The sequence below is a fragment of the Cetorhinus maximus genome, chromosome 12 (assembly GCF_964194155.1).
Source record: "Cetorhinus maximus chromosome 12, sCetMax3.hap1.1, whole genome shotgun sequence".
In the NCBI taxonomy this organism is placed as follows: domain Eukaryota; kingdom Metazoa; phylum Chordata; class Chondrichthyes; order Lamniformes; family Cetorhinidae; genus Cetorhinus; species Cetorhinus maximus.
This window is the reverse complement of record NC_135890.1, coordinates 13379521-13406089: the sequence shown is the minus strand read 5'-3', so window position 1 is coordinate 13406089 and position 26569 is coordinate 13379521. Positions and strand designations below refer to the sequence as shown.

At 40.9% G+C, this 26569-nt stretch overlaps 1 protein-coding gene across 4 annotated transcripts in view; it reads right to left on the bottom strand.

The window, feature by feature from the left end:
* The window catches only part of mkln1 (muskelin 1, intracellular mediator containing kelch motifs), a 153336-nt gene that overhangs the window by 30227 nt on the left and 96540 nt on the right, over positions 1-26569 (bottom strand). For 3 of the 4 annotated variants that reach the window (XM_078553040.1, XM_078553043.1, XM_078553044.1), the window contains one exon: positions 16206-16335. In XM_078553040.1, coding sequence (XP_078409166.1) covers positions 16206-16335 — 130 coding nt within the window. The remainder of the gene's footprint in view (positions 1-16205; positions 16336-26569) is intronic. The other variant, XM_078553041.1, reaches the window with a different exon arrangement.

Below are 26569 nucleotides of genomic sequence, written 5' to 3'. Positions count from 1 at the left end.
ATCCTTATTTCTATCCTTATGATTTTCATTGGTCGTCTGAGTGCATATCAGCTTAAGCATGTTAAAATACTAAAATAAATGGTTCTGAAAAATATACAGTCCTCATTAGGCTGCTCAATTGACAAGTAGTTTCCAAATACATTTTCTGAAAAGTGCTGGGACTTCAAATGAGGCATTGGTAGTATTTACAATGTTTTGCTGCAAGTTGAAGTCTAATTATTTTATAATGAAATGAGGAGCAGCTGGGAAACAGACTCTCTTTTGACGCTTCACAAAACTTTTCATGAAATGAAATTTCAAAACTTCTTATTAAAGTACTCCGACAAGCTAACATCTCCATTGTTCAGATCCTGTGTTATTTTGGGACAGCATCAAGGATCTACAAAGTTTCAGTTAGACTTAACTTCTTTGGAAAAGTATTAACAAACTAATTGAATTTGCTGAAAAATTATGAAGCAGCGTGTCCAATGAAATCAGAGCAGTGATCAACAAGGCAAATATCAATCAACAAATACTAAATCAAAACAGTGATGATTAAAGAGTGATCTGGTAAAAGCACACCTTACTGTGTCCAGTTCTGCTGAAAGAAGCACAATGATAATATAACGATAGCGCTGAAATTGAGCTTCAACAGGGCTAAGACTGAATTTTGAATTAAAAAAAGTGAAGACACTTAGGCTTTTTAGAAGAAAGAAACTTCCATGTTAGGGTAATGAAAGCAAAACTCCTGAAATCATATATAGCATTGGTATACAACCCTTGTATACCATGACTGAAAGACTAAAGGGTAGATTTTTATCAATGGATGAGCTAAAATGGAACCCACAGCATTCCTCATCTAGGTGAATAAGTGATCTAACTTAAAATTCAGGATAGCACAAACGTTCCTCCCCTCCCACAATTGAGGTATCTAACAATTATAAAAATATACCCCATACTTAAGAATTTCCAAAGCTATTAGAAAAAAATCAAATGTATAAGTTATTTTCCCAATATAGAATACATAGTTCTTCTCCCCTCCCTTTGCATTGGGAGACATTCCATTTACCCAAGCCTGGAAGATTTAGGTGTCGTTTGGCAACAGACAAGGTTGAGGGATCCCAGAAGTATGCACAGGGGTACTGGAATTTAACCAGCTAAGTAGAATATTTTACTAGCACAAAGCAATGAGCTTACTTCTATCTGCCAATTCACTCTACCCATTAGGGCACTGACTTAGGGCAGCGATGTGTGATGCTGAGTGGAAAGAATTTCAGGCCCCAGGTCTACCCCTGTATATCCCATTAAGACTGCTGGCTGGTCATCAACAGTGCCTACTGATAGAAAAAACAATGATAGGACAAATCATTCGATAAGCAAAGGGTTCAAATAATCTTTCACCAGTCTGGCTCAGGTACAGGATTACCAAGTGTCATTTGATTCTAACTTTCCATCTTTAGATGCGTTAATGTGGAGCCAATTTGACTTGAAAAAGACCTCCCTTACCCCAGTCCACTCCCCCCAGTATAATCCCTAGATGGTTAACAGAACCAGCAGCCACATCAAATATATCCTCCAACTTTTTTTTGTGTGGTGTGCAACCCCTTTTAATTTGTGTGTGGCTGTGCATGCACAGTAACTTAAAGCAGCTGACTTGTGCGAGACCTGTGCAGGAATTTTCGGGCTGCTGCAACAGCTTAGAGGGAACATGGACCACAGGTTTCAGCACGACAGCAGATGCCAGCCAGTAGAGTAGCATGGTGTGTAGCATGAAATGTGCAATTGCATTGCCAATACCTCCCTGAAAAATACATGGACCTGCACCATGATCCAGTGATTTTCTAGTTTGGAGGTACAGAACATAAGATTTTAAAGGTTTAAAGACATATGGGAAAAGTTACCGAGGCAGGCAATTGAAGAAAACAGTATAAATGTGTTAAAGAACTAGACAATATTCTGAGTAAAAAAAAGATTCAAAGATAGCAAAAAAGGTGGATGGCGTTGAGATCAATCAAACCCAATTAAGTTTGTTTGATTAAATATTGTTGTCCTGAATTATTCCTAAAAGTCTTTGTATCCACTCCCATCATTCAAGAAATTAACTGGGAATAACCCGGCTACCTGTTGAGAATAGTTAGTGTAAAAAGACCAGCTGACAAAAACACAAACAGCAGAAGTGGGATGCTGCTAAACTAGGGCTTAAAATCTAAATGGACTTCTGCTTAAGCCAGAGAGATATATTTTTCCAGTCCTTGCTAAGGAACTGCAGTAGAAAGCTGTTCATTATATTGGGAATTCAACGCACAAAAGTCTACCACCTTATACATGCAAAAGATCAACAACACAGGAGAAACAGACAAGATGCACAATTAGGATTGCAAAAGTGGGCTCAAAATAAGGTCAGTACAAGAACTAATTGCTTAGAACTGCAAACAACAGCTTCCAAATGTTTCTGCAATGTTAAGTTTATTTCCCAATCGGACCTCATTAAATATGCATCTACCACTGGAGCTGCTAATGATAAGTTTACTGAAAGCAGCATCAACTACAGGCTTCCTGCTCTTCTAGCTATCACTTCTGGTCTCTCATTAAAATTGTCTCATGATCTTGCCTGCACTGCCTGACCAGGTAGTGGAAGCAGATTCGATAGTTAACTTTCAAAAGGAAATCGGAGAAATTTCATCAATATTGGATGAGTTTCAGTTTTATTTTCTAGATAAACATTGGGTAAACCAAAGTAATCATCTTCAACCCACCAAACACAAATTCTGCACCCTTATAGGCCAACTCTTTCTCTGCCATTGTCTCAAGTTTTTGCAAGCTTGTTTTACATTTGGCCGTGAGTGGAATGTCCAACTGCATATCCTCTCCATCATAAAGATCACGTACTTTGATACCAGGGCTGACTTCAGCCCTACCTCACACTGAAAATTTCATACTTCTCACTTCCAGACTCAATTATTCAAATGTTCTAAACCTCCACCCTCTTACAAGCTTCAGTTTTCCCAAAACTCAGCAGCCTATACAGTATTCAGCACCAATTCTTGCTTGCCATTCATCTGTCCAGGCTGCCTGCTCTCAAAAGACTTTCAATATTAAATATTTGTATCCTGGTGTTAAAAGTCCTCTATGACCTCACCTTTTCTTTTCTCTGCCAGCTCCCCCATTGCTACAAGGTTCCCTCAACTCTGTTCTTCCGACTTTGACCTCTTGTGCAGAGTCAACTATTGGCAGCTGTTCCTTCACTTACTTAAGCCTCTCCTAAACTCCTCCATCTTCCTCTTTAAATAACTCTCATAAAACCTACATTTTCAACCAAGCTTCTGGCAATTTTTGCAAATATCTCATTATATTGGTAGAACTTTAAGTTTAAAGTCAATATATAAGTGCATGCTTCTGTAAAACCTAGGTACGATTATTTTTTAAAATCTAACTTAGCTCTAAATGCAAATCAAATTGAATGAACGTCACTCCTGGTGAGCAACACTTGGCAGATTTAGCAACCCACAAGGTACAGGTTGTAATAACCCTGGCTCTCCAGATCATACTGTTCCTTCAGTTTGGTACATAGCTTCTTACACTTAACTGCGTCCCATACAATGTTTGCTACACAGTGGATCACCAGTTTTGATGATGTAAGTGTTTGTTCTAGGAGTGCAGGTTAGCTAAGTTAACCGCAGAAGAGAATTAAATGGTTATATTGATGAGTTTAGCTGCTTTATAATTCAGTGTACGCCAAGCAGAATTTCTCTGGGAAAATACAAGAAAGAAATCAGGCAAAAGATATATACGGGTACTGGGCCCCATATCCTGGAAGCTTGGGACCGGGTGTGTACTGGATACAGGATTTTCCAGATTTTGGCTCCTGGGGTGGGGGGAAATAGGGTAACTGAAGCCGGGCTTGATTTCACCGCTGAGCTGGGGAAAGGAAGGGATGAGGAGCAGACCAGGCTGGCTTCCGCCGTTAATCCCAGACCCAAAGAGCAGGGGATCAACACGCCACGACCTGGGCACAACGGACAGCAATGCCTGATGAGGACTTAAGTTTCCAGGGCAGGACCCGGTTTTTGGGTCCTTCTGGATTTCGGAACGCTGGATAAGTCGTCTGGTACCTGTATTTGGCTAAAATCACAAAAATAAATAACGGTACAGGGAAAACACTGCGGATGTATCCGAAATAAAGACAGAAAATTATGGAAATACTCACTGGGTTAGGCATTTGCGGACGGAGAAAAACAGACTTAACATTTCAGGTTGATGACCTTTTGTTGGCTCTGATGTTGCCTGACCTGAGTATTTCCATCATTTTCTGTTTTCATTTCCAATACATCTACAATATTTCGTTTTCATCATTTAGCTATTAATTCTAAAATTTATGCATTTTACCCTTCTCCTTTTAACTGTGTAGCATTTTCTACAATGGGTCTTAGGCTTTCATTTCGATTTCTCCATTTTCGGTTGTACAGAAAACTAACCATTGCTAAAAAGGATAATTAAGGCATTAACTGTTCCTATCAGTACCTCAAGTGGTTCACTCAGGGTACCAGTAACTGGGATTAACGCTGATGGTGGATTTTCCAATCAAAAGACAGCATGAATACCTGGTCACATGCCAGTGTCATTTATCAATTGCTTCTTTTGCCTGAAACTAGACAAGGGAAATAGAAATTCTCCCTCTAGTTGGAAATGAACCACACATTTGCCTTGGGAACCAGCAACAAACAGGTATGAAGCACAGAGCCAGAAGAATTCACACACAAAGGATTGAATTTGGCCTTAGCAACGATTGACCAGGTTGCTATTTGGGACATAACACAGAACCATCTCCATGTCTGAGGAATGGCTAAAGGGATTGTCTGATCGACATGTTTAGAACCACAAAAGTAATTCACAGGGCAGATAGGGTATGGGTCCCCCTTGCAGAAGAAAAAAAGGGGCCATTATCTAAGAATTTGAGCCAAACCAGGTACGAGTCAGTACAGAAAAATATTTTTCACAGCGAATCTGGAATATACTACTGCAGAGTCAATGGAGGTGATTAAAATCAAAAAAGACTTACCTGGGGACTATGTTTGTTATTGGAAACTGAAGAATTATGAATCGACGCTAAAGCATTGCTGTGATGAAAAAATGGAAATGCAGGTTCAATGGGAAAATGGACTGAGCCTGCTCTTAATTTTCTGAAGGTAAAAGTAAAACCCAATGACTGGTACAAGTTTATCACTACAAAACAAAGTCTTCAAAAAATGTATACTGGTGTTACAATTATAAATCTTCAGGTTCACATTCAACTGTGATGAGTTATGGCAGATGTAGAATTTCCCCAATACACATGCTGTCAACCTCTGGATAAGAGCTGTAGAGAAATATTTGAAAGGTTCCACTCCCTACTGCCCAAACGTATGGTATTTTTAATGAACAGTATTAGCTGATATTGGACTTTTCCTTACACTCTTGAGTGGTTAAACAGGATGCAGCCAGCAGCAGTTTTAACTAGGAAAAAATCCTCAAATCTGACTTTTGCTGCTGTCAGGAGCACAAGACAACAGCTGGAGTCCAAATGTACGAGTCACCTATTTTCCAATGATTACCCCAACAAACCAAGTAAACGATAGTTAATTCCATAATTGCATTTCTGCATAGAGGTCAGTCTCAGGGTTGAGAGAACTCTGCAGGCAACAATAAGTCATATGTAAATATTTATTGCTGGTAATTCACAGATTTGTTTTTTAAATTAGCATTTTAAGAATAATATAATTTGGTGCAGCTGCACCAGAAAACAGAATGTACCAAGGGCAATGGAACCATCTGAAGAGCACTTTAAAGGTGTGACTAAAAGCAGTGGACAATATGACGAGGTTTAAACTGGAACAGGAGAATGTGAGACAAAGCTACCATGAAAAGCAGGTATGTAGCAATGCCAGGTAAAGCACACAGTTTAGGATTATTGCCCAAAATGTTTTCATGCTTCCATTTTCTAATTCTCTTAGATTGCTCGACTTCCCTGAGCCACCTCTTGTGCTCCTGTAAAGATTCAAAATCGGTTCCACATAATGGACAAGAACTGTATGCTTGTTCACAGCATACAGCAAGTTGAACTGCTTGATATCCCATATGGATTATACAATCACTCTTGCTGAGCAGTTTTGATAATCCCTGCTTAGCTTAGTTTGAATAGAATTCAACTCCAATTTGTAGTGATTGCAGTGATTCAACTTCTTCAGATCACAGGAGACTTAACAGTGTACTATCCAGCTGTGATGTCCATCACAATATCTAAACTAAGTGGGGATGAAGGATGCTTTCCCCAAAACAAACTCTGGACTAGAGTTGATGCTGAAAAAGAGGTTAAGCAGCCTCCTTATCAAAGTTCCTCCATTTGGAAAACACATGCTTCAAACAGCAGCAATTTATTTTGGTAGGAAGAACATGGAGAGAGAATATAAGATAAAAGGCACAATTCTAAAGGGGGAGCAGGAGCAGGGGGACCTGGGTGTATATGTGCATAAGTCATTGAAGGTGTAGGACAGGTTGAGAGAGTTCATAAAGCATAAATTATCCTAGGCTTCATTAATAGGGCCAGAGAGCACAAGGGCAAGGAGGTTATGTTGAACTAGGACACTAGTTTGGCCTCTGCCGGAGTATTGCATCCAGTTCTGAGCGCCACACTAAGATGCGGAGGACTGTTTCCTTGGAGAAAAGTTGGCTGAGGCGAGATTTGATAGAGATATTGAAAATCATGAGGGGTCTGGACAGAGAAGATGGGGAGTAATTGTTTCCACTCATGAAAGGATCAAGAGTGAGGGGGCAAAGATTTAACGTAATTGGTAAAAGAAACAAAACTAACATAAGCAAAAACTTTTTCATGCAGCGAGTGGTTAAGGTCTGGAATGCTCTGCCTGAGAGTGTGATGGAGGCAGATCCAATTGAAGCATTCAATACACAATTAGATAGTCATCTAAAAATGAAGAAATGTGCAGGGTTGCAGGGAGAAGATGGGGAATGGGACTAAGGGAAGTGCTCATTCAGGGAGCTGATGGAGGTACGATAGGCTGAATGGCCTCCCTTCTGCATTGCAACAATTCTATGATTCTGTGAACTAAGATTTCTGGAAAATTTATCATAAACAGAAGGTCTCCAAGTACTTTAAAAAAAAGAAATGAATGGCAAGCAAGAGAGAGGGAAAAGAAGTGGAGGCAAAATATAGTCAATGGGGAAGGGTTTAGGCAGAATTTTGAAGCTAAGCAAGATGCCAGCCAGGAACTAGGTGGTTAAAAGAATGGCTTCCCACAACGAAACAGAAGGACAAGGGCAAGAGTAAGTAATCAGCTGTCCAAAAAGGTAAATGTGGGGACCTCTGAGCTGGAGGTATATGGGTTACCATGAGAACAGATTTTGATAAGCTCCAGTAGCCTACCAAAGATGCAAAGATGAGAACGCAGGACTCTGTGCGGGAAATTACATGGCCACCATGTTGCAAATAATCTCCAGATTATATTGTAGATAATCTCCAGATGGCCCTTCCCAAAGTCAATTATGGACAGGCAACAAATGCTGGCCTTGCCAGCAAGGCCCCTCTCCATGAAAGAATAAAATCAAGTACACAGAAGAGGTCGGCAAGGAGACAAGAAAAGTCAAGACTCAAAGTGACAGAGGGATGGATTAGTGGAGAGAGTTTTGAGGGCAGATGACGACAATGTTTCACAAGGTTGGGAAAAAAAAGTCTTGGCAAAAGACTTAGAGGGTGAAATGGTCTATGCCATTAGAGCCAAAAAGGCTCGTTAACAAATCAGTCACAGACTTTTGACCATGCCAGTTTTTATTTTCCAAAGACTTGGCTTGAAATTAAAAACCTTGACAATATTTTGCAAGTAAAAGCTGCAGTAAGACTACATACTGAGTATCCGAAAAGAGTTCAAACTACTGTTCTGTGAACTCCAACAAAAAGAAAAGTCAGAGTGAAAAACATCAGCTGCCAATTTGCTGAGGCATTTTCATGCTGCTGACATAGTCCAATTTCACTGTCTTAACACGAGGGACTAAACTCAACCAAGGTTACACAATTGCAATATGCCTGGTAGCCAGAGAGGGTGGAGTAGTCCATCCCCACTCAGTGGCACAGATTTCCTGGCAACACCCAAAGTGGGTTGGTTTCGATATTAAACCGAAAGAAACTACAGCCCTCCCAAGTGTTAAATGTTATGAGTTGCAGAGGGTAGCAATGATGGAATCAGTACAAGCAAAGCTGAATGTCATTTGGTACGTATGCGAAAGATGACTTCATGCTTTCAGAATATGCTGTCAAGGGGCAGCACGTAGAGAGGGTCCTAGCCTGAGAGAGAGAGCAGTGCCATGAAAGGTGGAGAGTGGAGGTAGCACAACGAATTGTATCCCACTGAATTGTTGCCCAATGTACAGTGGCTTCCAGGAGTGTCATTTCCAGGTACAGCAGAGTAAACACACATGGGACCTTCAAGCATTTGAAATGACATCAAAAATCGCACACATTAATTAAAATGACTTACACAACAGATGCTACCATGGCACCTGGCAATTCCTCAGCCTTGAAAAGATACCACTTTTTAATCCTTGCAGCCACATGCTGTGTAGGTGGAATAGAATTGCCAAGTGTCACTCACAGCACCAGTCAGTCACTCATTTTGGTTTAAAATATGAAATATTCTGTAAGTCACCGATAAAAATAAAACATATCCCAACATATTTAAAAAGGTTGCAACCTGCGTTATCCTCAATGTGCATAAACAACATCAATACTTCCTTATGTTACAGTTCTTAGAGAGACCATATAAGTAACCGTCTAAACATGAGAGTCACAATTTAGAACCCATTATTTGCTGTTGATCGATATAAGAGGTGCTATTTGCAAAAGTTCTTGCTCTTTAAGTTTTCAATCATGTCTTACCTGGTTTAACAAGTCCAGGCAAGAATTTCTAAATACTCAAGAAAGGTCATTGCTGAGATGCCCATGGCAACAAAATGCTGTCTCTATAAACATTACTACCATAAAAATGCTTTTAAAACATACCCAAATTAATACGCTTCACGATTTATCAGTTGGTAACACTCTCATCTCAGAGTCGGAGTCAGGTGGTTACGGTTCACCCCATCCCAGGACTTGAGCACAAAAATGAAGGCTGAAACTTCAGTTCCGTAGAGTACTGAGAAGTGCTGTACTATTAACGTGCCATCTTTTGGACGGGACATGAAATTGAGGTCCCATCTGTCCTCTCGGATGATGTAAACAATCCCCTGGCACGATTTCAAAGATAAGCAGGGGAGTTCACCCAGATGTCCTGACTGATATTTATCCCTCAGTCAACTTCAATAAAAAAATTATCTGGGCATATCGCTTCGTTGTTTGTGGCAACAAATTGGCCACTGTGCTTCTTACATTACCATACAACACTGGCTACGCTTCAAAAGTACTTAGTTGATTGTACAGTAAAACGCTTTGGGGCATCCTGTGGTTGTGAAAAGCACTATATAAACGCAACTTTATTTTTTTCATCTGCACATAGAATGACTACAAAAATGATGCAAGGCCAAAGGATGCTTGCAAAGAATATGAAAGTGCCAGCCTGGCGAAGGAACAGGAGGAATAGTAACTCAATAATGGACCTCCAATCAAGTGAGTAGACAGTCAATTAATGACATGCATTGTCAGGGTGCCTTTAAATAATCCAACAGTATCACTGAGGGCCTGTCTGATTTTTAATTTTATTTGTTGATATCCCACACTGGAGCTGGAAAATGCAGCTCAATCTGGCTGTTTCTTGGGGCTATGGGAGCACGAGAATGTAGCAACAGGGTGGTGGTGAGGGAGAAAACAAGTAAGCAATATTCCTCCAATCTCATGTCAGAAACTCTCAAGTTACTTTATGTTTCCTGCTATCTATATTTTAGCCAAAGGACAAACCTCCATAGAAATCATTCATTCAGCTGTACACTGTTTATTCTTCCCTTCTGCCTCCATCACCCAGGCATTGCTTTGGGTTCTGTGGATGAAGAACAGTGAAAGCAACCAAGCTACTTTAACGTATGGCAACTGCAGGCAACAGCAAACCTGCAGTTCTTTAAATTAGGTTGCAGTTACAAATACGAATCACCTTGCTCCTGGAGCAGTAGAGAGCCATCTTTTCTATGGATCTCATGCACTGATGCCAGGGGCTTGGCAGTCCCATTTCCGCTTGGTAGAAATCTCCAGCAGCACCAGCAGGACTGGGAGGCAGGTATATTATCAACACAAGTGCTGTAATACCAAGATCCCTCAAGTTTTTCAGAAAACATAACAATGTGATTAGATAAGTATTCAGCAGCATTCTGTCTTCAGCAAATATACACCAATTAAAAATAATTTAGTGTGTTTCGTAGATCAATTAAAACTTAATTTAAGTCATGGAGGATATTAACAACATTGATTATGGAAGTTTATTAAAAGACTGTTATAGAAAATAAAGGACCCTTCTAATTCTGAAAGTAAGGGGAGCTAATGGCTTTTCTTAAATATAGATACACACTGGGAGCAACGGATTTGCAAAGAGTGATTTATGTGGTCTCATTTAGAGAATTATCGGAGAAGTGTTGTCAATGGAAGCTATTAACTATATGAGAAACACAGATTGCCATGATGATTAAACATTTGGGTTATATTTTATATTGGCCATATTTTAAAGCCAAAGTGAGCAACCACCACAACAAATGAATAAAATGAAAAACAAAACACAAAATTCTCATCAGCATCTATGAAGCAAAAGAACGCATTAAGATATTGGGTGTGGGTCTGGAAACTGAAAGATAAGCAAGCCCCTGGAAAGGACAGAACAAAACCTTATCAAGCAACTGGAGGACAGAGGAGAAAGGAGAATGTGTCAGCAATAGTGACTCCTGTCAGAAGAGTTAGTGAATTTAATAGCCTTATTTCCAGCTTTTCAAACAAGCTAGCTGCTGCTTATTTAACCCAATTACTCCTGCAGCATCCTGATGAATTTCTTCCTGCTCTCCCAATTTTGCTATTAGACGGTTCCATAATCATATAGTTACACTTGAAAATTCCACCTGTTTTTTTTCCCTTTTCAACTACTGATATCCCTGCTGCATCACTCCTAATGTGTCATCTTGACACAGTTGGTAGTAATATCATTTCAGAATCGGGAAAGTTTCAGGTTGAGGCCCACTCCAGGGCTCGAGTATGTAATCTAGAACAACACTTCAATGCGGTAATGAGGGTGCGAAGTACTGTCAAAGATACTACCCTTTGCATATGACATGTAATCAAGGCATCATTGGCTGGTTTAAGTAGATGTTAAAGATTCTATTGCACAATTTGAAGGGCAACAACTTTTCCCAGTGTCCTGGTCATTGTTCCTCCCTTAACCAGCTCCATAAACAAATAAAAAATCAAGGAATTTTCCACTTTGCTGCATGGTTGAATTTTGTTAGCGTGCAAAATTCCACTGCTTTCACTTGCCAAACAGCTACTGCATTTCAAAGTAATTCATTGCTTGCAGAGTGCTTTGAGGCCTTGAATTGCGATAAGGTGCCTACATAAATTGAAATTCTTTCTTTAATAAGCAACTTAGCAAATATGTTCCATTTACAACTGGAACTGCTATGAGCAGTAAGTGCCAACACAACAAACATCTGCCCAATGAGCATTCTTTTAAGAATGCCAAAAATCTTGCCACCGCTCCTAGCTTGACTCCTGGACTACTCTGAGTGCCTTTGGATCATCTAGGGATTTGCAATAAACACAACCATATCTGTGCTGCCCCCATCCAGAGAACAAAAATAAAGACGCTGCAAACAAATCCATACAAATAGCGTGTTTGCCTTGTATGAAATGCACCCCATTCTCAGCATGAACATGAGTCCACTTAACAAATTTCAAAAGAACCCACTAATGGTGGAAATCTTTGGGACGAAAAGGTTTAAAGCCATCTATTCCTCCTATGCAAGCTACACTTACAATACATCAGACTTCAAATTACTCCTACATTGTATCCCAAAATGTTATTTTCTGAAAGAAATCTATCCAAGTACTGTGAGCTAGTAACATTAGTCGGACTTATTCATCTTAGTTATTTAATAATTTTGGGGTATTTGGCATGTCATCTGGACTGTGCATTTATATTGCATCTTTTGATTATTTTGCATTGGGTTAGGTGCCTTGCTAGTGGCTACCAGCTCTCAATGCACACCCTGTCATCACAGATTCACTGAAACTAGCCACCAGGGAGACCCAATTCCTAACCGGGTCTTCCCAGTTGGTGCTCTCTGCAGGTCTGGCAATTTACTCTGGTCAGGTGCTGGTACCTGAAAGATTGTGGCACATGATGTATTTGGGCCTGTGGTACTGTCATATGTTGTAAGCAATATCAAAGCAGCTTTTAATGTATTATCACATCTTTGAACACTTCACAGGGGAGACGGTGATATTGAACAATAGAAGAATTAGCTGTGGCTGAAGGGTTAGGGTTTCAAAGGGCATTTGGAAGTATAGGAAGAGAAAGTGAAAGGTGGGATGAGGAAGGGTAGATGACTGATGGGTCTGCCACTTGTAATGAAGTAGAGGGGGGAAAGGCACAATAGGAGAATTAGAAGATAGGAGCTTCAGGAAATTAAGTCAAAGTAGTAGTAGTACAGGGTGATTTATAAAGAAAAAGATTTTGAATTTGGTACTTTGGGAAAACCAAAATACATCAATGAATAGGTTACTGTTCATGAGGGTACTAAAAACATGAAGTGTGTAGGTCAGTGTTCTGCAAACAAGCAAAACAAAAGTCTAACTGCAGTATGAACAAACCAATGGAAAAGAAACAAAAGGCAGAAAATGCCTAACTTACACAAGAGGTTACTCAGCATATGAAAGACTGAGGTATTGAACTCATCCTGCTTTTAGTGTGGAACAGTTGGACAAATGTGCATTTCTTTGCAGCATAACAGCCAGATCAGAACATTAGCTCTTTGTCCCAATTTCAAAGTTGCAACTAACTCTCATCTCAGTCTGTAAATAAGGAAATGGCTCCTAGTTGTTTATTTACATAGCCAGACAAGAACAGCAAAGATTCATAGGGATACATCAGCAGTCTGTGCACCATACAATCTTTCCATTCATTTTCTAACAGCAGTCATTATTTCCTCATGCCATCAGCAGTCAAAAGAGCCTGACAAATAATGAAAGGGCAGAACGTGACATTTAGGTCAAATACAATCAGATTATTAAGGGAATTGTTTTGCCTGTTTCAGTGATAAGTCCTCTTTTCCTTTTTCACTCCTCTATACCAAGGTTTCAATGCATATTCTACATCAACTATATAGAGCTATATTTTCTATTTATCAGAAGTGCATAAGGCATTAATATCTATCATACAGTCCCAAGATCAAGATTAAATGGCAGAAGAGATGTCAAACAAGTCTACAGACTTTACTATATGCAAACTTGAGTATTGCTGAGAAATAAAAGAGACATGCTAAGTTTTTCATCTTGCACTCATCAGGATAACTCACAAAAATTTTCCCAACAGTAACGGGGGAACAACAATTTATACAGTACGAGAGGACAGTGCTGACTGGTCTGCAAGTGAACTCTGATAAGTGGAGGCGATGCCACGGAGAATGCAGAATGGAACAGTTAAATACCCAGCTTTGTTCAAATTCAAACTGGGCAGGTCTACTGATTGACCAATGAATCAGGAACGAATGTTCCCTAAACTTTTGTCTAGTTGAAAAAGGCACAACATGTGGACATGTACCTTTTATCTGCAAAGGACAGGGCCCTACATATGTGAATATATGTGGTTTCTAGCATGTGTAAGTGAGGCACGCTGCAAGCTCGACTGACAATCTTAGTGGTTTTCAGTGTAATTCTTAGCACAATCAGGATTGTTTAGCAGGTGTTGTCCAATCGCAAAATCATATCTAAAGTTGGACATTACGTTTTAAGTTTTGCAAGCACGGACTGGTTGGGTACAGTCAGTATTTTGCCTGTTACAAACAGCCGAAGGGGTGTGCTGTTTGATACAATCTGCCAATTGTTGGGACGTACGGTCTATATACCTGGTATCAAACTGGCACTGAAATTCATAAACCACATTGCGCATTTGCATGATGGTCAGAACATCTTTTGACATGATGTCAGCATCCTGTTAATGGAGAACACCACTCGTGTTGCTACTGCATAGTAACAGCGTGCAATGGCTAACTTTACCTGCTGATCAAATTTTGAGACACCTTACCCTTCCAGGGTAATTTGAGGTAGACTGGGCACTTTTCAGGGTCGCAAGTGGCGACCTGTGGCCCGTTCATGAGTTTGTGTGCTATATTGCAAGCGATATATGCAAGCCAAAAAGATGTTCTACCTATCACACAAATGAGCAATGTTCACTCCCCAGGGCAAAGCCTTAATCAGTCTGAGTCAACCTGCCCAGTTTGAATTTGAACAAAACTGGGCAGTTAACTGCTCCATGCTGCATTTTCCATAACAACTGCACCAGAGTCCACTTGCAAACCAATCAGCACTCTCTTCTCAGACTGTATAAATTGTTGTTCCCCTGTTACTGTTGGAAAATTCTTGCGGGGAATCCTTATGAGTGCAAGACGAAAAGCTTTGATAACGTCTCCTTTTTTTTGCAATACTCAAGTTGTGTGCTACCAAATGACTATATGCAAAGTTATCAGGGGGAACTCACAAACTGACTAGACTGTTAGGTACTGCAAATTTCAGGGCATTAACAGTTGCCAAAAGAGAATAGAACAGGTATTCACAGTATTGCCCTGGTTACAGACTTGCTAGTTCAATCCCAAATACAAAACCAATGGTGCAGCACGAAAATTGGGTTTACTGAATCTAGAATAAAGAGAGAAGAGAAAAACCGGCAAGCTTATGCATGTTTCCAAGCAATTCCTGTAGAAAGGATTTACATGGGTGGGCAGCGGACATCAGCAGCTGAGTATCTGGCACCCCCTAGGGTCAGCACTCACTGTCCAAGCTTACATAAGAATGAGATACTTAACCGAGATGGTTAATAGACGGTCAGCACGTCCCAGCCTTAACCTACAGTGAATGATAAAAGAGAAAATGCACAAGGTAAAAGTCGGAGCTTCTTGGTAAGATGTTCCCTTCAGGTAGACCTAGTACTGCTCACTGATTACCTGGAAATAAACAAAATCGTTTCTCATCTCCATGAGATTAATGCCACATTCTATAAAGATACTGAAGGCTAAATGAAAAGTAAACACCACGCTCCAGCTCACAAATTTAAACAGCAGTCCAAATGTTAAGACAAAGTAGAGTCTGTGTATTTCTAAAAACAGTCAGTTATTATAAAATCAGTCATGACCAAGGGACCCATGAATCACAAAATTTAGCTTTATTGCTCTTCCCTCTGACCTGTATTAGTTCCAATAAGTGCTTATCCTGAAAGAATGAGTCCAAAGTTAGTCTTATACCTCAAGCAGGCTTATACTTAACAACTCTGCAGAGTAACAGGCTGTCCCAGTTCCCTTCCACACAGGAGTGTAACAGCTGTATCCATTTATAGGTGAGCCAAACCCATTACCTGTTTGAATAAGGCAATGTCTTAATGTAATTGCTATACATTGTAATTGTCGCTCAACAAGATGATTGTTATTGGGCCTGAACAACGTAATTACTGATACATTGACAACCTGCAGGGTCTTCATGCCCTACCACAGGCAAGTTACCATTATGTCAGCATCTCAGAATAAATGCTTGGAGATTAACAATGAGACCAGTTAAGGTAACAGTGCTAGCATACTTCTTTTGGGCAAGACTGAGAGAAATAAAACATTGTTAAATTACTCAAATATCATATATTTCCGCCGCCCCCCCCCCCAACCTCCATTTTACTTTTCAATGGATTGGCTGCTGCTTCTTCAGATTGAAGGATTGCACAGATAGACGGTCAAGTGGCAATTTAGTGCTTAAAAAGTGAATAATCAAATCATCCAAATTAAGAGGTATGTTGTATGATGGTGCTCATCTTTTATTTGTTTGGATTAAATGTTCTAAGTAGAAGTCCAGAGCCAAAATCAGATTTCCACAGTACAACTGTATCCCAGCTCATGGCTAATTAAAACATCCTAAAAGGCTGCATTTCTCAGACAGTTTATAAATTTTTAGCCAATGAACTCAAAGTCGCAACACGACTCATCAGGAATTTGTAGAATTCAGACTTTTGTCTTACCCATACCAGAGTCCTTCTTTGTCCCATCAGATATTATTTCCACATGATCACTGTCCACGTCATAACTGAAAAAGTCGTTCAGATATGTCTTTGACCTCTGCCCACCAAATACGTAAAGGCACCGATTTTTCTGAAATCGAAAAAAAATTCATTTTTTGTATAAAGGTCATTGCGTAAAAACCCACATCTCATATATACATCCCTTTCAAGGAAGGGGATAAAGGAAAAGACAGGTAATCTGTTTGTCAACAGAGCTACAGAAAAGCCATCTCATACTTGTACAAATCTAATGCAGCACAAAGGTTGAAGAGGTTCTGGACCCGATAGCAATTCAACTCAAGACATTAGGTGGAACATAAAATAAAGCGCAAATGCCCATCCAAGTGGATGTAAATCAAGTCCCACTGTGATGCTAATTCAAATTTACACAGATTGCACTCAATACAAAAAATCCACCCTCAGCATTTCCACAAGCTGAAAACCATGTACCCCATACTTAAAGAACTGCAGACAGTGTGAAACAGAAGTCTCCTAGTTCAGTTCCTCTTATTTCCAAATCCAGTTTACAAGCAAATGTGTCAGCACAAAAAAACTCACCATATTCCATAAAAAGGCAACTTCATTAAACTCTCTCAAAAAGTCAAACCATTATCAAGAATTATAAACATAATTTCTCATTAAATAGTTGGAAGGGATTACTCAACCCAAGATTGTATGGCAGCTGGAGACAGAATTAACCCAAGGCGTTCTTGCAAGTGTACCTGGATGAGTGCAGCTCCAACAACACTCAAGAAGCTTGACACCATCCAGGACAAAGCAGCCCGCTTGATTGGCACCCCTTCCACAAACATTCACTCCCTCCACCACCAATGCACAGTGGCAGCAGTGTGTACCATCTACAAGATGCACTGCAGAAACTCACCAAGGCTGTTTAGGCAGCACCTTCTAAACCCACGATCAATACCATCCAGAAGGACAAGAGCAGCAGTTACATGGGAACACCACCACCTGGAAGTTCCCCTCCAAGCCATTCACCATCCTGATATGGAAATATATAGCCATTCTGGGGCTGTCGCTGGGTCAAAATCCTGGAACTCCCTCCCCAACAGCACTGCAGGTGTACCTAAACCACAGGGACTGCAGCAGTTCAAGGCAGCAGCTCACACCACCTTCTCAAGGGCAATTAGGGATGGGCAATAAATGCTTGCCTAGCCAGTGATGATACCCACGTCCCATAAATGAATTAAAAAAAACCTTCAACTGTGCAGCTAATTTAACTCCCTTGGCCTGGCATGGCACCTTCAAGTCAATGTCTCCTGACTTTGCACCGCACACTGTTTAAACAAGGCAAGGCAAAAGGAGCAGTCCAGAGGCATTCAAATAACACTCAAGTTCCACAGAACTGCGTTCAAACAGCTTTCAATACTCAAAATGATTCAGTATTTTTAGGCTGAAGTTCTCCCGATCGTTTTAAAGCCACCAGATGGATTCCAACAGCAATGAAACTGCGAGAAGAGAAAGATTGGCATGACTCATCATTTCACCGTACTTAAAAGATTCTCTCAAAAAAAGTGTAAAACATCGTATCTGCTGGGTTCTTCAGAAATCTCTCTCTCCTCCAGCCCTAACTTCCTGTCAATTGTGCCTCAAAATCCTTGTCCTTTCCTCCATGGTCTACGCTGTTGTATCTCAATCTCACTTTGGCATTAAGATCTCAATGATAAATAAGAATCAAAAAGACCAATTTTCTTTTACATTTTCTCTCAGGATATAGAGCTGCACTTATTACATCTCCACAGCTGCCCTAAGTTGGCAGTAGGCTGTCCTTGAACAGGAATGTTCTTGTGCTGTTAAGTCTAAAATACCAGGTTTTTGACCCAGCAATGAAGGAATGGCTATATATGTCTAAATCAGGATGATGTGGTAGAAGACACTAATAGCATTCCAATACTAAATAATCAAGGGGCAAAAGAGGGAAAGGAAATGAATACAATAACTATCACTAGAGTAAAAGTACTAGGGAAATTACTGGGGCTAAATGCCGATAAGTCCCCTGGACCTGATGGGTTGCATCCTAGGATATTAAAGGAAATGGCTGCAGAGATAGTGGTGCACTGGTAGTAATCTTCCAAGAATCCTGCAATTCTGGAAAAGTCCCAGAGGACTGGAAAACTGCCAATGCAACACCCTTATTCAAAAAGGGAGGAAGACAAAAAACAGGTAACTATAGGCCAGTTAGTTTAACATCTGTCATTGGGAAAACGTTAGAGTCTATTATAACGGATGTAATTGCACAGCATTTAGAAATACATAATATAATCAAGCAGTCACCATGGCTTCATGAAGGGGAAATCATGCCTGACAAATTTATTAGAACTCTTTGAGAAGATAATTAGCAGGATAGATAAAAGGGAACCAGTAGATATAATATATTTGGATTTCCAAAAGGTGTTCGTTAAGGTACCACACGCAAGGCTACTTAAGATAAGCGCCCATGGTGTTGGGGGTAGTATATTAGCATGGATAGAGGATTGGCTAACTAATAGAAGACAGAGTTGGGATAAGGGGGGCATTTTCAGGATGGCAACCTGTAACTAGTGCAGTGCCACAAGGGTCGGTGCTGGGGCCTCAATTATTTACAATATATACTAATGACTTAGTGAGGAAAGTGTACTATTGCCAAATTTGCGGATGATACAAAAATAGGTGGGGAGGCAAGTGGTGAGGATGACACAAGGAGTCAACAGGGGGATATAGACAAGTTAAGTGAGTGGGCAAAAAAGTGGCAGATGGAATATAACGAGGGAAAATGTGAGGTTATGCACTTTGGCAGGAAGAACAGAGGAGCTGCATATTTAAATGGAGAAAGACTGCAAAAGGCACAGAGGGAGTCCTTGTGCATGAATCCCAAAAAGCTAACATACAAGTTCAACAGATAATAGGGAAGGCAAATGGGATGTTGGCCTTTACTTCAAAGGGAATGGCATATAAAAATAGGAAAGTCTTGCTAAAACTATACAACATAACAGCATAAGAAACAGGAACAGGAGAAGACCATTCGGCCCCTCGAGCCTGCTCAATAAGCTCATGGCTGATCATCTTGTGTTTCCATTTCCACAATCCCATCCAACCCCGATAACCTTTGATTCCCTTGCCTAACAAGAATCCATCTAACTCTGCCTTAAAGATATTCAATGACCCTGCCTCCACCACCTTCTGAGGCAGAGAGTTCCAAAGTCTCACAACCCTCAGAAAAAATTTCTCCTCATCTCTGTCCTAAAAGGGCGACCCCTAATTTCAAAACAGTGCCCCCTAGCTCTGGACTCACCCCCAAGAGGAAGCATCCTTTCGACTTCCACCTTGTCAAGGTCGTTCAGGATCTTGTATACTTCAATGAAATCACCCTCACTCTTCTAAACTCCAGTAGAAACAGGCCCAGTCTGTCCAACCTTTCCTCATAAGGCAACCCGCTCATTCCAGGTATCAATCTAGTAAACCTCTTTTGAACCGCCTCCAATGCATTTACATCCTTCCTTAAATAAGGAGGCCAAAACTGCACACAGTATTCGAGGTGCGTTTTCACCAATTACCTGTTTAACTGAAGCATAACAGCCTTACTTTTATGTTCAATCCCTCTCGTAATAAAAGGACAGCATTCTATTAGCCTACAAGGCACTAATTAGACCACACCTAGAATACTGTGAACAGTTTTGATCCCCTCATCTAAGAAAAGATATACTGGCATTGGAGGCAACCAGAGAAGGTTCACTAGGCAGATTCTGGGTATGGAGGGATTTTATGAGAGGTTGCGTAGGTTGAGCCTGTACTAATTGGAGTTTAGAAGAATGAGAGGCGACTTTATTGAAACATAAGATTCTTAGAGGACTTGACAGGGTAGAGCTGAGAGGTGGTTTCCCCTTGTGGGGAGAGTCTAGGACCAGAAGGCATAATCTCAGAGTAAGGGGTTGCCCATTTAAAACAGAGGTGAGGAGGAATTTCTTCTCTCAGAGGGTAGTTAAAAAACTGTGGAATTCTTTACCACAGAGGGCTGTAAAAGCTGGGTCGTTAAGTATATTCAAGGCAGAGTTTGACAGATTTTTAATCAGTAAGGGAATCAAGGGTTATGGGGAAAAGGCAGGAAAGTAGAATTGAGGATTATCAGGTCAGCCATGATCTCATTGAATGGAGGAGCAGATCGATGGGCCAAATGGCCTAATTCTGATCCTACATCTTATGGGCTTATGGAGCGAAACTTGGAGGTGATGTTGTTCCTATGACAATGCTGCTCTTGTCCTTCACAGTGCTGGAGGTCACGAAGGAGAGAGCTGTTGTTACAGCAAGCTAAGCAACTTGCCACCATGCATCCTTTAAGTTAACCCCAATGATAGTGCCTAAGCAGTGAATGTGGAGTGGAGTTAAGTGACAACAACGAAGGGCACTGTTGTGTCCTGATGGTGCTCAATACTCAAACTTATTCAGTATTCCCAAGCTAATATTCTATCAATTGCTTTCAAGTCACTAGATGAATCCCTAGCTGCACCCAGCCAAGCCAGAATTCTACCGTGATTTGAGCTTATAGAGAGCAGAGGGATGGTGAGTAGTCAGGAGGTGAGCCAGTCATTGTAGAGAACCCCACTGCCCTGTTCTTTTACTCATGGTATTGACATGGCTGCTTCAGTTAAGCTGCTGTTCAACGATTATGCCCAAGATATCGATATTGGGGATCTTAATTATAGAGGCACCATTGAAGTTCAGGGAGTTGGTTCAGGCGTTAAGTTTGAAATGGTTACCACCTGGTACTTATGTGATGTAAATGTTACTTGCCATCTTCCCAGATATTGTTTCATTATTGGAAGATTTGAGAATGGGCCTGAAAACTATACATTGTCATCAAGAAACCTCATCCCTAAACTAATGAACAAAGGGAGCATCATTGATGAAACAACTGAAAATGATTGGACTAAGGATGTTTTCTCGAGGAACTCAAAAGTGATATTCTGGAGCTGTGATGATTGGTTTCCGAAATCATATCATCCTTTTTTAGATCACATGAAGTCTCCTGCAGCATACTCAGTACAAACAAAAGCTGTTTATCCCTTTCGCGGATACAAATGTACCTGATTAACAACATCCCCATGCTTCTCACTAACATTGCAAGAATAAAACACAGGAGCTTCCATACAGCAACCATGAGAAGGAAGAATAAATTATACCTAGCTGGGTTGGAAGGCATCAAGAGAACGTGAATGGATGCAAACATACTGGCAGGAATTGCAAATGCAGAAAATCAGGCAGCTGGCTTTATTGTAAAATGACAAAACTATACTATATGGTGAAAAATGTTAGGATGGGTTGTCGAATATTTATGATCTCAGATTTCTCAAGTTTTCGCAGCCTACATTCTGCTCTTTGTACACACTTACAGAAGAGTAGTCGAGTAAAGAGTGAAAATGCCAATTACCTTCTGCCATTCTCACACATTAGATTTGCTTATGACAAGTATTTTTGTCAAAGGCCAGGAATTATTCTTAAGAAACAGAACTTATATAATAGCTTACAATCTGAAAACAAGATGCCCAAATTAAGATGATACTGTAATCCGCTGTATCAAATGTATATATTTTTGTTGGTCACTTCAAACAAACAGCAAGTCTTCATAAATTTCTAATAACATATTCATTCATATTGCAGCTGGCCTCAGATCCCTGTATGATAAAATGTCACTGTCAGAGTGACATCACTGGAGAATTCAAATTGTAAAAATTCCTTCCAAAACACCATCAGGAAATCTTCTTTTCCTGAAAAGGTTTACTGTAGGTAGCGGTGACAGAGCCACACTTTTCTCTGTGTGACGCTGCTCCACCATGGGGGATGGGAAGAATTTTTGAAGATATGGAGACAAGACAACACCATTTTCAGCAATGGAATGAATTTTTAAGACAAAATGGAGGAAAATTTCCTGTAGGCCAATAACTTGTAGACAAGTTTGCTGTACAAGACTGTAAAGCTTTAGAAGTTCAGAAGATTCTGCTCAGCTCCTGTGCTGATATACAGCTCTAAAGGGAAGATGATTTTCAGCTGCCACTAAGTATGGGCATCAATCAACTTTCACCCCTGGAAATAGGTGCTACCATCTCTTTGGCAATGTGATCCTCTATCAACTCTGGAGGGCTCCTCATGGACAACCAGTGATAGATGAGCTATTACATTGGTAGATTCAGTAGAATAAAGATCTGAATGCTGCTCAGCCACTAGAAACACAGCTGACTCCTCAAAAAAGGCATCAGAGTCTTCATATGGTGTCTATCGATTGGAATGACAGGCCAACCTCTAGGACCTCATCCTCCAACAGGTCACTCAGTGCTGCAACAGCCTTTTCCTCATTACTTCCTACAGGAAAGAGCCAGCTCAGGTGCGTGGATGGCACTGTCTGCTGCAGTGCCTTCTAGATTTGCCACCTCTGGCCAAGCTTCATAAAGAACTAAGGGATTCATAGCCTCAATCTCCACCCAGAGTCAAGGGGATGATGTCACTGTGATAGAAAGGAACTCACTGCCGATTGAATAAACCTCCCCAGCTGTGTAGGCCGAAATTCCACTGGTTTTAACAAAAAGGCTTAAGACTGTGCCATGAAAGATATTGAGTTGTTCAAGTGCTGGTCAACATCTGTTTTTTCCAGAATTCGTAGAAATATGCCCACATCTCCACTCATTAAGGATGCACGTTGATTGTGGACAACAGAGAATCAACAATCTATTGCATCTTGTAACCGAGAGGAGCAATTATCCTGACTTTGATTGGAAGGTTTGTGCCACCTGGGCCTTGCAGTCCAATGCCTGACAGCAGCCTAGATCATCTGCTAGTATGTTAATGCCAGCTCCAGTATCAATTTTAAAGGTGGCATCGAAGACTTTAACTTGCACTGCAACTGATCAGCAGTTTTGATTAAGGACATTAACTTCCCCTAGAAACTCAAATTTCATCTTTGTCTTGATTTCCAATTTCTTGGATGGAGTGTGTTTCATAAATATTTTGTCTTCCACCTCGATTAAAGCTGTTGGATTTTCAGAAATGCTTGAAATGTCCAGTTTTCCCCGACTGTAAGCAGTCCTTGACCCTTGATGGGCAGTCCTAACACCGTTGTTGTTTCTTTGCACCACAATGTAAGCATTGCAAAATGGCTGCCGCCATGGAGTTTTCCCGTCCATTTGCCCAATTTGGCGGGCTTTTGTGTGGGTGGGGCGGCTGCCTGGTGGGCTTACCCAGTCAACGGAGGCATGTGAAGCCTCAGAGTCGAGCCAAACGATAGCCTGGTTTCTTTGAGAGTTCGGCCTGCCTCCCGCACCAGGCCGCTTGATCAATTATGGGACTCCATGGCGAACTAAAATGTGTGTCAAAGGCTTTGAGAATGGTGTCAAAGTCTACAGTGGATTCCTCCACCCCTTGCCTCAGGAGAACACGCCAGACCCACAGCATAAAGAAAAAAACTGACCTGGAGCTACTGCTCTTTATCATACAATTCCAACGCCACCAGGTGCCCAAGCAAGTTTCTCTGCCAAAACTTCCAGCTCTGCTCTCTCTCTGCAGACCCTCAAATTTTCCAGCAGCTGCAGGAAAGACAGGGACTGCTCGAATGGTGTTGGCATTGTCACCATGTTCCAGTTTGCCCCCTCCTACCATCGAGTTGTATGAGCTATCATGTTTTTCTTCAGTCTCTTGCTGTGATTCCATTGATGGCACCAATGTATTTTTTTTTACATTGACGTCGCCACCGCTGCCACCATGTTTGAGAAGCCTGTGCTCTTGCAAAGAGGAACCGTAGGCAGGCCAAGGCATTTAGTTAAACTAGTTTATTTACAAAATGAATAAGGTGGGTTACTGTGAAGGCACATCTCCTCGAAGAGTTGCCCATCAGCTGTGCAGTATGTCCAGCACATGACTGACTGATGTCAGTGATACATCATCGTCATCTACTTATATATGAACATCCTTGTAATGTAAGAGTTAAACAAACGATATCTTGTTGGAACCCCCCTCAACCAGTCCCTTTATGTAATTCTACTTGCATAGCTATATTGCGAGTTTTCTGCTAGTTATGCTCCCTTGACTCATAACAGCTTGACTCAGTTAGTCGCACTGTCATCTCTATAACATAGGAACAGAAGGCCATTCAGCCCATCAAGCCTGCTTCATCATTCAATACGATCATGGCTGATCGAACAATTCAATGCCTTTTACCACACTATCCCCATAACCCGTTATGTTATTTTTAATCAGAAATCCATTAATCTTTACCTTAAACATCAATGACTGAGCTTCCACAGCCCTCTGGGGTAGAGAATTCCGAAGGTTCACAACCCTCTGAGTAAAGAAATTTCTCCTCATCTTGGTCCGAAGTGGCTTCCCCATTATTTTGAAATTATGTCTCCTGGTTCCAGACTCCCCAACCAGGGGAAACATCTTACCTGCATCTGCCCTGTCTATTCCTCAAAGTATTTTGTAGGTTTCAATGAGATCACCTCTCATTCTTCGAAACTCTAGAAAATACAGGCCCAGTTTCCCCAATCTCTCTTCATAAGACAGTCCCACCAGCCCCGGAACAAGTCAGGTGAACCTTTGTTGCACTGGCTCTCTGGCAATAATGTCTTTTGAGGTAAGGGGATCAAAACTGCATACAGTACTCCAGGTGCGGTCTAACCAAGCTTCTATACAATTGGGGCAAGACTTCACTACTCCTGTACTCAATCCTCTTGCAATGAAGGCTAACATTCCATTAGCCTTATAATTGCCTGCTGTACCTGCATGTTAGCTTTCAGTGACTTAAGTCAGTAAGCTGTGATTATGAACCCTTTATCAAGCGTTTAAGTTCATGATTTAAACTGATGCTCTGCAGCAATTCTGTGGGAGTAGCATTCTTCAAAGGAGATGCAAAACTTTAAGTGCTTTCTGCCTGTTCTAGTGGAAACCCAGTGAAGACTTTGAAGTTCGATGGGAATCCTGACTGCCCTCTGGCCTCAGTTTTAAACCAAAACTTTTCTCCAGCCTCCAATCCAAGCACAGCTCACCAATGCTGGGCTAGTTTCCAAATTTAATGCAAATTTCAGACTACTATCCAATCTCATTTTCAATCATGCCCCCAGATTTCCTTTCTAGTGCCTTCAAGCACCCTTTGCTTCTTTCCTGAAAAATTCTGCCTCAGCTGCTCACTGCCCGCCTCCCCCCAGCCCCACCCCTACCAGGTAACTTACTCACTGAATTCTCCTCTTTCCTATCTACTTTTTACATTCTTTGCATGGAAAGGTTTCTCCTGAATGACTTCAAACTTCAGCTAAACATGCCCTCCCTCACCTCCCTTAACCAAACTGGCTAGTGGTTAGCCCATGAACATACACAGTATCTCCTTAACAGTTATCACACATTATTTTCAGACATCTGAGAGCTCTATTATCAGTACATCACTGCGATTACTTCCTCATCTTCTTGATCTTGTGCATCAAAACACCCACATCACAGCCTTCTATCTCTGGAAAATGTAGCTCCCATATCTCTTGCATAACAACTTCCACTGTCATTCATCCACCACCCAACAGGACAACCATAATCTTCCATCTCCTCCATGGCTGTCTCAGCTACTCATTTGACAGTGGGTCCCGGGCTGTCTCCCATTACCACTACTCCCTTAATACAATCAAAAATCTGATCTCAAACTGAAATGTAAATGGTAAGCATATAGCTTGACCATCTGTCTGCTTCCATTACCTCCTTGTTGAAGGCCTTCAATCTGGCGTCTGCCTCACTTGCAACACAAAGATATTACTCGTCAATGTCACCAACATCGTGTGTGACTGCAAACATGCATAACTGTCTCGTATCTTCAATTCCTCCATTGTCTTCAACGCCATTAACAACTCCACTCTTCTCTAGTGTCTCGCTTCCAGCCTGCCTCTGTAGCACAACTCTCTCCTGCTTTCTTTTTGCACCAATGACACTACGTCATTTCTAATGGGTTCCCTCCCATGCCTGCATGGGAGTCTCCAGTGCAATATTCCTCCTTCAGCATCAGAGTATCAAAAACAGACTGATGGGCCATTCATCTCATTGCTGTTTGCGCGGTCTTGTGATTAGTAAAATTAATGCTGCAATTATCTGGGTAACCAATCTCTATTTATAGTAATCTCAATTTCGCAAAAATAAATTTGGCCACTGTGAAGCGTTGAGGCATTTCAGGAGTTATTAAAGTGCTATTTAAGTACAGCTGTTTGAAGTACTCAATGGAGGATTGTTAAAAACCCAGTGTCCCATATTTTACTAAAATGAAGTAAAAGTCTCCATCACCAGGCTGAAGAGAGGGCATTAAAATACTT